Source organism: Lepisosteus oculatus, chromosome 2 (genome assembly GCF_040954835.1).
Source record: "Lepisosteus oculatus isolate fLepOcu1 chromosome 2, fLepOcu1.hap2, whole genome shotgun sequence".
Classification (NCBI taxonomy): Eukaryota; Metazoa; Chordata; class Actinopteri; order Semionotiformes; family Lepisosteidae; genus Lepisosteus; species Lepisosteus oculatus.
Window position 1 is genome coordinate 9,926,123 of NC_090697.1, and position 12,439 is coordinate 9,938,561.

General features: G+C 37.3%; 1 protein-coding gene across 7 annotated transcripts in view; it reads right to left on the minus strand.

Moving 5' to 3' along the window:
• Positions 1 to 12,439, minus strand: part of ralgapa2 (Ral GTPase activating protein catalytic subunit alpha 2) — a 195,566-nt gene that overhangs the window by 91,781 nt on the left and 91,346 nt on the right. For all 7 annotated transcript variants that reach the window (XM_015354284.2, XM_006626136.3, XM_015354267.2 and 4 more), the window contains 2 exons: positions 3,059 to 3,187; positions 1,585 to 1,713 (listed from right to left, as the gene is read on the minus strand). In XM_015354284.2, the coding sequence (XP_015209770.2) occupies positions 1,585 to 1,713; positions 3,059 to 3,187 (258 nt within the window). The remainder of the gene's footprint in view (positions 1 to 1,584; positions 1,714 to 3,058; positions 3,188 to 12,439) is intronic.

Sequence of the window (12,439 nt, forward strand, 5' to 3'; positions counted from 1 at the left end):
CATTACTGTATGTTTCTGGTAGAATTTCAGGAACAAAGCCTGCTAGTGAGCAATTTGCTAGATATTTGAGTCATAATTGATTTAGCTACTGAATGCAAATTCAGTGCATGTTTCTAACCACAAAAACATTACATAAAAGTAACAACAGTACGCAGAGCTTGATGCTTACCAGGAGGTTTAGATAGAAGCTGTAACTCAATGTGATGCATAATTTGCTATTGTCCACAATGACATTTGTCATACTCTGAAATGTTAGGTATTCTGATACTGGTGTTTTAGGTTAGATATTAGATATAAATCCAGTTTTACATTTCATAAGTTCAGATGCAGTCATTTAATTGGAAATAACTTATAGAAATAACTTTGTTCCAAAATAATAATAAACATTATTTGACCTTACTTTAAAAGTGGCTTCTCAAAGTGCTTTTTAGAAAACAATAATACACAGTGAGAGGAGAATGAATAGCAGAATTACACAAGTTACTATGACAGTCTGGGAAATGACAGTAGGAAAGGAAAGGGCCAGACACAGAACCAGTTAAACAGCCCTTCTAAAGAAGAAGCTTTTGAGTCTTGCTGTGAAAGAGCTCAGGGAAAGAGACTCGCTGATATCCTTAAGGATAGCTCGGAGCGCAGCAGGAGAAGGCCCTGTCACCCACAGAGTGTAGATGGTCTTGGGGGACAGACAGGAGACCAGAATTAGATGAACGAAGGCTGGGAGGTGGGGAGTAGGACGATAGTAACTCAAGACAGGTACTGAAGTACTGCCAAACAATGCAGAGCCTTACAGGTGAGCATGAGGCCTCCGACGTTGACACCTTGCCTTCTAAGGGAACATGAGCCCTCAACCTATGCCAGGAAATTGCACCCCACAAGATTATAGAAACACCAGAACCTTTCAAATATTGGAGCTGAGCAGTCAGGGCTGTAGGGTGCTTTTGGTTGGCGCAATATGTGCACTCATCCATTTGTCAAGAATACGGTGACGGATCATTCATCTAACCTGATCACATTTCTCCACTGCTCAGTAGTCCATTGCCTCTGCACCACTGGACTCACAAACATTCAAGCAGCCTGCTTTGTGCAGTTCTTGGGAAACTGGTTATGATGAAAGTGGCTAGGGACGCCCTAGGTTAAACTTTGCAGTCAGTTTCTACGCCGTTGCTTGCCTGTTTTGCCTTGTCTGAACCAATGCAAAGATACGATCCTGGAGTTTGCAATTCTCCTTACTTTGCCCCTACAGTGATGTCTTTCAGACACAGCTGGTCGTGAGAAATGTGAAACATCGGCAAGATGAGCTGTCTTGGTCGCTGAAGCTCCTGCCAAATACATCCCGGCAATGACCCCTCGTTCAAAACCACTGAGGTGTCCTCTTGTGGATATAATTACAGGCAACCAGGCCTGTCCAGCAATTCTATACCTAAGCCCAAGCATGCTAATTATACATGAGCCACATCTGTGTGAAAGCCCTCAATTTCAATATTCAGGCATCCCTCATTTACCCAAACATTTCTATTTTGTTGTCTACTACCTGTGTTTGATGCTAAACATTTTCACGCATTAACCACACATTACACTGCCTACCTTAATTTCTTCATTGCCTACGATGATATCAGTAGTTCCAGGAACTGTCTGTAGTAATGGCATCTGCTGGTATAGGTTTGGAAAGCACACTAAAGATCCAAGAAGAGTTTGTGCTTCAATTCGAGGAGCCTTTAAAATAAAGATTCCAAAATCACATTACAATCTAGAGATACAGTACCTTTGGAATATATTAGTGTAGCTTCTTCACTTCATTCAACTTCATTGCAGCGGTGCAATATGTAAGTGTACACAAACAGACATTCGTTGATGCTTAGGCACAAAAGGGAGCTAAACGTGCTCTCAAAATGATAAGGATACTAAAGTGAACTTCATTTAAATCCAAAAAAGCAACGGGCTTTGAAGTTGACAAACTAGTCTTGCAAAATCTATTGACCTTGGCCGACAAAAAGGTTACATGATGATCATGTCAGAAGAGTGAAAAAGAGAACCAGAAGGTCTGAATGGAAAATGATGTGTTAATACACTTCTAACACTGTTACAGAATGCTTAGAGCACATGCAGCTATATGTTTGTGATATGTTTTCCTACAGACAAAAGACATCTACAGTTAAAAAAAGGCAAAATGGACCAAATCAAAACAGCCACTGTGCTCTCTTAGAGTAGGCGAGAAAATGATCATGTACAGTAAAGCAATCATTTACAGTGAGGCGAATTCATGCTTTCTCATCAGCATGTCATTACGGCTGCCCAAAAGTTCACATAATCTGAACAACACTGGCTACACACAGTATATATGCCTTTGAAAATATAAAAAATGGAAAAATAGCATAATTTGTGTTCTCGGTTCGATGAAGCAAAGGTGAAAAGGAGAGCAAAACACATATATACTGTAAATATTTTCATGTGTACTTAAGCATCTTATCTACATAAAACATTTATCCAATAAACCTTGTACAGTTACACAAGTAGTGTATTTTAGAATGTCATTTTTTTCTGAAGATACTGTATAAACAGTCCAGTTCTGAATAGAGCTATATTTGCATTACACCTCAGAAATATACTGGGGACAGATGTAGAACTGCACTGCTGTTGTTTTGTACTTATTTAATGAAGGGAGAAGATGATTATCTGATCGTCAGGTCTGGCACTGCTGCGTGCACCTGGAAATTTCCATCTTCGGGCTCTCAGGTTGTTGCGCTGGTGGCTAACGAGGTTTTGAAACCCAAGATTTACACCTGAGTGTCAAGGTTGTACGGTGGAGATTTCTCACAATCTGGTCTTTTGATGAAACGCCTCTGCCCTTGCAAGACAAGTCACTTTATACTGCAATTTCACACCTCAGCTGCCATGGCATCTACCCCGAGCGCCCGGGTTCACAGCACACTAATGAGCGAGCACCTGTTCCCGTGCAGAAATCTGAACCTCGTTAGCTGCTGGAGCTCAGCCTCTCGGGGCTGGGCGGGGAGGCCCCTTGCGGGGCTGGAGGATGCCTATTTAACATTGTCATACTCACCTCCAGCGTCTCGGTGCTCAGGATGCGGGCCGCCGCGGTGATGAAATCACCCACGAGCATTGTGAAACCGGGCAAGCCGAGAAAGAAGAAGCGCGGGGAACAGTGCCTGATGACTGTGTTTAACACATCCTGGAAAAGAAAAAGGGGGGGGGGGGAGGGGGAGTGATTCGACTCCGTGACTGGAAAAACACTGCGATTTTACCTGCTGAAAACCTGTACTGCATTTAAATTAAAAAGGTCTGTAACAAACATGTGATGGTGCACAAATCCTGCTGAGGAAAGCAGGCCAGCAACACAAAGACAGGCGTGTACCCAAATGAACCATGTTGAGAAGAAATTGAATTTAGATGTACCATACAAAGCTGAAACCAGTCTTATTTCCTAGTTCATTTATGTACAATTTTTTTTTTCATCTGCAGTACTGCCCGGCTAAATTCTCCGTAAAAAGGAAGATAAAGGCAAAATCAAAAACATCTTAGAGGAAGGCGCAGATGACATCAGACATCAGAGAATACCAAAGTACATCCAACATAAATTATAATTGAAGAATTTTGCCTTTGTATTTCAGAATATGGTACAGTATACAGTAGACAATATCACAGATTAACCAAATATTCATTCCTAAACAGCTCCATTAATATACTGTATATTGAGCCTCAAGACCACTATTTTTTTTTATCAAATATGTTTTTGTTGGATAAATTATACTGCTGGATAATCAAATTGTTCGGAAGCTGCTTGTGTTTTTACTGTCAAGCACTGTGAAGCCATCATGTCTAAATGTTTTTTTTTCATCCAGTTAAAACTTTGTAATGTTGCTTTAAAATACCAAGGAGGTAAATGTTAAGGAATTATGAAATATTAACAAACTCTGAATGAGTAATTTAGAAACAATTACAATAGGAAATGTATTGACCAAAATACGGTACAATTTTAAGAACAGATGGCTCAACATATACTGAAGTGTGCAAGGCAGATAACATAAACCGCACTTAAATCTATTAATATTTCCTTTATGCTAAAGTAGCACCACCAGTTTTGTGCTCAGGCTTTACACATGGGCTGCATAAAGAAATGATTGCTTCTACTTCAAATAGTGCATAGTGCTCCATACAACAGAAATGGTCCTCGCTAGAGAGTTTCCTGGAAGATATAATGAAAAAGAAAAGGGGCCGATTACAAATGAGATAGCTCTTTAAAGCTGTGAAGAGGTGGAGCCAATTCCCTTCCACCAGGTTAATATTTAAACAGAGGTTTTAAATCCTCTCAGCCCTGGGCAGGCAATATCCAACAAAGCAAACATGTTCTGAGAAAAGCAGCAGATGGGTTCTCCTAGTATCACAGTGCACAGTGAATTCTGTATGTACGGGCTGAACAAAAGACCCACCTTTCTATAATTAAAAGGCTGATTAATGTGTTGCTTTCCTCAGTACACACCTGTAATTACAAACAGAGCCCAGGTATTGTGATGAGCCTTCATCACAGAATGCCAAGCGCTAAGCTACACAGCAGCAGATGGGAGTTCATTTCTGTTGACATATGCTGCAATAAAGAGGGATTTGCGCAAACCTGGCTTTCAAGGTGGCAGAACGAAGCATATTTCGAAGATTAATATTGTAAACAGGCATGTTGTTAACTCTGCTTTCCTATTAAAGACCCATCTGTCATATTTACGTGCAGACAACTGTTGGAAAGGTCTGCTCGGAAAGGTGAAGTACAGGATTTTCATTTATAGACATTTATAATCATACCCAGAACTATGAAAGACACTTGTTCTGACAGCACTAAACTTTTAACACAGATAATATACACTCTGATGACACTGATAAGTCAGAAAACCAGCTTGAGAGAGGCCCTCTTGTGACCTTTGACATTCACAATAATGTCAAAATGAAAATGGTGCATGACACATTAATACATGTATCTACAGTATATAACTAGTGCTTTACAATCTTGTCCAGTATGAATAAAACAAATTCTCCAGCCTCAAAAATATTATTGTCCCATTAAAAAAAACATTATGTTTCACAGTCTATTTTAAAAGTGTGTTGTATTTGTGAAGATTTCACAAAAGACACTGCAGTTGTAAAATCAACATTTTTCAGTATGACATCCCAATTGAATGTTAATGTAACAGACCACTATTTTGACAGTTCAAATTTATCATTAGATTATGATAACTGCACTTCTTAGTTCCTTCATATACAGTATACCTGTTTGCTCTGCTGCAACATTAGCTTTAAGCTATGCCTAATTTGATAAAAACATGGAAAATGATTGAATACCTGACATGGAAACAAGTATCACATTTAGTAATCAGTCTTGTCTTTATGTTAATATAATTAAGCTTACAGAGAACGTAATCTGTTGTACCTCAGTCCATCCTTTATTGTAGAATGATTATTGTCCTATATCATGTTTAAAATGGGAGTCCCAAGGGTAGAACCGGGAATTCAAATCCAGCCTTGACAGTTCCAACAGAACAAGCAAACAAGCACTGGTACAACACATATTTGTAAACATCAAGGAATAAAACCATTAGACTCACATACAACATTCCTTAAATATGTACAGTAACAGGGACCAGGGCTATACAAAACTGCAGCATGGACATCATACAATATGCTGAAAAGCTGCTCTGCCCTATATGACATGTCATTTTTTTGTATTAAAATGGTTTATTTATAGTGTTCCTAACACCTGCGTTATCAGAAAAGCCTCCTTTAAGAAGTGAAATGAAGACTAATCACATGATTTGTTCATATAGAATGCAACTGTTTACTGCATTTACTGTACTTAAATGCCCATAGAAGGGATCACTAAGGTTATTTGAACATCTAAACAGAATAAGCTAATGCATCGGTTCTCTCTTGGTCTTCAACACTGGTAGTGGAATATGGCCACCTTTGTGACGGCTCATAAATAGACAAATAAAGGTTACAAATGAGAGGAGGTCGTTTGGCCCACCTAGCACATTTGGCAGTTAGTAGGAAATTGTTCCCAGGATCTTATCCAGCCATTTCTAGAAAGAAGCCAGAGTATTGGCTCCAATCACGAGGATGGAGAGCATGTTCCACACTACCACAACCATTTGGTTCAACACATTTCTTCATACTTTCCTCTTGTGTCCTCTCATCTGTGTTTGAAAATTTTGAATGCTTGTATTTTTGAATCCTTATATTGAATACGCGCATGGGCAATAGGACATTCTTTATGTCCGTTAATGCATTTATTGCAGTTGCTCTTTTCTGGACTAAATTCAGAGCAGCAATATTTGTTTTTAGTAACATGGTGACCAAAATTGTACACAACATTGTAAATGAGTCCTAACTAGTGCATTACACAATTTTAAAATGAGATCCCTTGATTTGAATGATATACTTTAGACTATGCAGTATAGCTTATGGTTTTGTTTGCCTTTTTATTGCTTTTAGTGGCTCACTGCACTGTTTGACCTAGTGCCTCACAATGCACATAAACCTTGGTGATGAACCACACACAAGACCACTCTTTGGCAAGAAAATGTAACAATGACTGGAAGAGAGTTTTTTCTCCCGAGTAAGAACGCTGTAGACACCCTTAACAGTTTCTGAGCTGAACGAGCAAAAGAAAGTACTAATTATTTAAAAATAGGCTTTTTGTAACTTGCACTCACCTTGTAGGTGATGTCAGTGATAATCAGCTGACAATTCTGTCCTTATTAAATCCATACCAAAAGACAATTTAGAAACACCTTTTTTTTTCCAAGACAATTTTCAGTACACATATCACTGCTTTAATTATGCATCTCAGATACTATATTTCATTGTTTTTTCTTTTGTAAACTTTGTTCTGTTTATCTGCTCCAATGCAGAGTTTAAGCAATTAAAGAACCTTTATAAGGCAGCTCAACTAAATGCATTACTGAAAGGAAAAGATAAAAAGTGACACAACACTTTGGCTCTGGAGCCGTCTGCAGGTGTGAGGTCCTCCTCACACACCTGAAGAAGGCTCCACAGCCGAAATGTTACGTCTCTTTTCAAGCAATGCATCAAAATTATGCAGATATCCATCAATTTCAGGAAATGCTTCTAACCCAGTATTTAAGGCAGAAACACATGACATTTTTCATGACAGTTTAATACAAATCTTACTTTAACTGAAACCTTTTGTTACAGAGTTAAAAGAGTATGTGTAGGACAAACAGATAATAAAGATTATTAAACTGCTATTTTCAGAACAATAGGTAAAACTATAGGAGGCATGAATAAACAAAGCTGATGGCGACATCATATGCTATGCCCTGCTTATCTCCTGGCCACATGCTTATAGGAAAGGTGCAGAGTAGTCACATCTGCCCAGTATCAATCAAATTGTAAAAATCAGATAGTTCAAACAGAAATGCTTTCTTCTTAGTTTTTTTTTAAAGCACATTTCTGTAAAGCACTGCTCTGTAAATACCAGCTATGTTCAGCTGCTCACTACCAGGTAAATGAATCACTTTAATTGAACGCTTTGTAAACAGTGAATGGGAAAAACAAAAGCAATAAAGACAACATGTTGCGGCAGTAACAGAAAATTGGCTTACGCATTTGGTTGGATTGACACTTTTCTTCATTCTCCCGTAATTGACCTTTGGAACATGTAATGTGTAGAACAATTTCTGGTAATTAGTGGCTCTGAACCCATGGATGATTACACAAAATGAGCATTTTAGAGGAAGAGGCAATTCTGAAAACATTTCCATTGTATGCATAATTACAGAAACATAATTTGGGATTTCTTTGTGGAAATCAAAAAAGGCACTATATCTCCTTGTGCACAAAGCATGTTTTTAACAACAAAAGGTGCATTAATGTAGTTTGAGGAAAGCTGATTAACCCTTCCCAGTCTATGCAGCTTGCCTGAATTTTAAGGTCGGGAAACAGAAGACTGAAAAGTTTTAAATGTATTCAAAACCCAGTTACCAAAATTACAGATCTATCTACTAAGACCGGGGCATTTTCGAATGAATGTAGCAGAAATGGGTAGTTATATTTGTTTATGGTTAATTCCCACTTTTCATTACCCAGCTGAAAAGACAAATGTAATTCTGTTCCTCCTCGGCAATTTTCACTCACAATTTACATACATATTTACGGCATCGTTTCCGTCGTTATTTTCAGAATTGATCATTTATTCTGCCTTGCTAGAAGAAAAGACTTAAAATTCAAAGGCAGGTTTCTAGAGACAAACTAAAGGTTTCACTTCCAAAAAGTGAAAATTCCTCTATTTACTTTTCTTTAGTAAGGAATTTTAAAGTTTATTCTTTAATACATATGCATTGACATATCGCGAAAATATGATGCTCTTGTTTGAGAACTAGTAGCCCTGCTTTGCTTACGACACATCATAAAGTGAAGTAAAAGACAAAAGAAAACAACATGTTGCATTTCTTCCTTTTTTGTAAACATCTCTTTAACTGTAAGATCTATTCTAATAAACTATCTTTTCAAAGTCTGGCTTAGAAAAGACAAATGCCATGTAGTCTTTTGAGGGTTTTTTTTTCACAGGCTGCACTGAATGTACAGTAATTATCAACATACAATACACAGGTGAACTTATTTTTAAAATTTTAATAAAATGTATCATTTTACTTTTTAGTTTATAATCAGGGATTGACAAAATTGGTGTGCAGCACGTACTGTATGCTTGCTGGAAAAATGTATTTTAAAGTTGCCTGTATGTGACATGCTGACATTTATACCACATACAGTAGTGTAATGTTTTGGTCGCAGTTATTTTTCAGTTACCTTAAATATCCTTTCCTGATAATAAGTTTAATTATGGTAACAAAAATAAAAAAAATGTTATGTATGTTTTAAGGACATAAGAGTAAAAATATAAGAAAGGTTACAAACAAAAGGAGGCTATTTGGCCCATCTAGCAGAAATCCATCCATTTGTATCCTGAGAAAAGCCAGGGTATCAGCTATATTGATTTTATTATTACTTTATTCAGTTTGCATGGGAACCACCATACCAGCAATATAAGAACCTTTGTCAGGAACATTAATTGCTAGAATAATAAATTCTGATTTCATTATAGTGGACATGATGTTCAAATCAAATAAATAAGCCACAATGTTAAATATCCGGTTCACAGTAAGATTACTATTAGTAAGAATTAGTATTAATTATAATACAAATATAAGGTGTGATTAGTCCTTTCCCGACTTCTCAAAGCCTACTTTCTGAAGTCATTCTCTGAATAAAATGCTGTAGATTGAGATGTTGTTTAAAACAACATTCCATGTGCGTTTTCATCAGCTTTTGCCATTTCACAAAAGTATAACAGCTGAGCCATCTAAACAGACTTATAAAAAAACAAACTAAAAAATTTAAATTAAAATACAAAAAACAATCTATACATATAAAAAAAACATCTCCAATTACTTTTCTTACACCACCCAGTTTGATGTAGTCAATTCTGTATTTTTTATGCACTTTTTTACCGCTATGAATCCTATGAGCAAAGACTAGGGAGAAAGAGGAGGTGTAGCCTGTCACAGGTACCAGTGCCCCTCACTGAAAGTCTTGTACCAGATGGGGAAGAAACACGGCCTTCACTAACAGCACATCATGCCCCTGTCTTTTAATTGGCCAAGGGTCACCCTGCCCAAATAACTGCCATCCAGCTGTGCGCCCCACGGAGGGAGTCCCAGTCACAGTCGGCTAGTAACACGAGGCTCGAATCTGTTATCCTAGAGCTTAACCTGCCATTCAGGAGACTCAGTGAAGATATTTCTCATTTCTCTTTTCTTTTCTTTCCATATGTAGTCAAAGTTAGAAGCCACTGCATTTAACGAGGCTCATGAGCACTTCTGAAATGGATATATATGCTTCTTAGAATATTTCTGTTATGACTGCACTCATTTATGAAACCTCCTAGTAATACGCTAGGAAATAAGAATTAATTGAAACTTATTGCATGAATTGTAATTAAGCATCTTGAAAGAAAAGGCAACAGAAATCTTGCTGGCATTTCATTTCAAACATTTCTGACCAAAATATCCTTTCTAGGAGCCCATACACAGCTACAAACACTTCAGGCACTCTGCCTCGGCACTCTAATAGCATATAAACATCTGTGCTTCACACTTCAAACCAGCACCTCAGATCATATTTATGCTGTGTAGGTCACAAAATAAAAATGGGAATGGGTTACGGTCAGCAGACTCAGCACAGAAATGTTATGTTCGTTTATAAGTAAAACAGCTACAGTAATTGTCTTGTGTACTTGGGGCATCATTACCATTACTATAAAGCATATCATACTGTAGGTAGGTATCCACATGTCAGCATCCAAATGATACTGCATTGCTCAGGAATGGATTAGTTCCAGAGTAGTGTTCATTCACTTTCTACTCTAGACTGTGCAGTACCGATCTTTCACATGTTAACACAGGTAAGGCGAAAAGGTTTTGGCAATTTCTTCCTGATAGATTATAACACTCTCCTATGGTCTTTAATCACAATGCTTAAATCCAATTAGCCTTGAAATGCATCTTTAATACCAATATCTGGTAGTCTTATAGTCTGCAGAATTCAGATGAGATGCAAATCAAGACATAATTAAGAAACAATTGGCCTTGGACATCCAAACTGTCAGCCTACATTCCTTTTCAGTTGTTTTCTTCTTATCAGCTTAGACACTTCCATTTGCATAGATCCCTTCACATGTATTCGACTGTGATCTCCTCTCCATGTAAAGATAATGAATTCTGTGTACAGTACATTACCTCACAGAACAGAGTAACTTCAAAAAAAAATCCTTAATGTTTTGGTAACTAAATATTCCATGTTTAAACAAAACAGTTGCTTACTGCTCAGCATGTCGACAGTTGACTTGTAAACAGATTTTCGCTACTCTCTCTTGTCCCAGTTTTGACAGCTGTCTCTAAAGTTCTGTTAGTGAGGGAGCTATACACTTCTTTGCATGGAAGAGGTGAATGAGGTAAAGTACCAGTAAAATGAAAAACGTTTCTACAGTGTCAATGGATTAAATGTTTGCAAAAGCCAGGCATTTAAATTAAATTCTCCCTTCCAAGTTGGAAATTTCAGAAAATTTCCAAAGTAGCCCTGTAACAGCCCAGTCAGTCCCATAAGACTCCCAACTCCTGTTGATCCTAGCAGTGATGGCTTCTCAACTTAGGGAATGTATAAACACAGAAACACAAAATGAATACTGTACATGAACAAATGAAAAAAATCCAGAACACTACATTTTCTTCCTACAGTACAGTATATCAAAATATGTCAATCCTCAAAAATGACCTTTTCAAAAGATGCATTGTTGCTGTTGCTGGACACCCCAAACTAATTTAACTCAGCACACAGTATTAATTACTACCAAACGTGTGCATGTTAAAATGTCACTGATGCACCTTGTGTGTTTGTGTTTTAAGCACGAGAGCCAGCCTACTGTTAAAGGGACTTTTTCATGTAAAACAGCCAAGCTGTTTGCCTATTGTGCAGCATGCAGACTATTTTCATCCAATCTGTACACGCTCCATTGCACATCCCTGTAAGCCTGTGCCAACTGAACAGCAGAAGTCCCCATATTGTATTTTGTAATAACAAAGCCAAAGAATATAACACAATCCCTCCAACAGCATCTCATTTCTATACAATAAAAGCCCTAGATGCTAACCTTGATATAATCATTGTTCTGCCACCCTTTTAAATTCACATAATTGTAGTAATTAATTACATATATTATACTGTGTGCTGCATCTTGAAAACAGACTTGCTTTACTAGCTAATGCAAATATACAGTAGATGTGGGTAAACAATAAAATATAAACATACACTACATGCTACAGTGTATATTCTATACATGTATCTAAATAATAAATAAACCCCCAGCCACAATGTTCCTTAATTTAGGGAAAATTTTAGTTGCAAGAGGATCATGTGAAAATGCATTGGCATGTTATACTGTATACAGTATGTGAGCTAAAAGTGTTTTCAGGAGCAAAGAGGATTTTGTTGGAAGCTACATTAAGACTGCATCTGACAATACCGATAAGAAAACAGATCAAAGGCCAGAACAACCAAGAAAACTTTAAAATGCTTTTAGGAAAAAGCCAGTTTTACCATCTGTACATAAATATAAAAGAGATATTTGCTCAGACACCAAGAAAAGCACTTGCTGAACAAAAACTGTTAAAATCTAGCCCAAATCTCATTGAAAGACTAACAATTTATACAGTTAAAAATGTGAAGGAATCAGTGCTGATGTTAGTATGATAGATACTGTAGCTGGAATTCTACAAAATCTCTTTCAGCAATATGAAACAAAGTACTGAAATGCTGTTTTACATTTAAGGAAAAGTTAAAGATCATCATAATTAATTAAAAC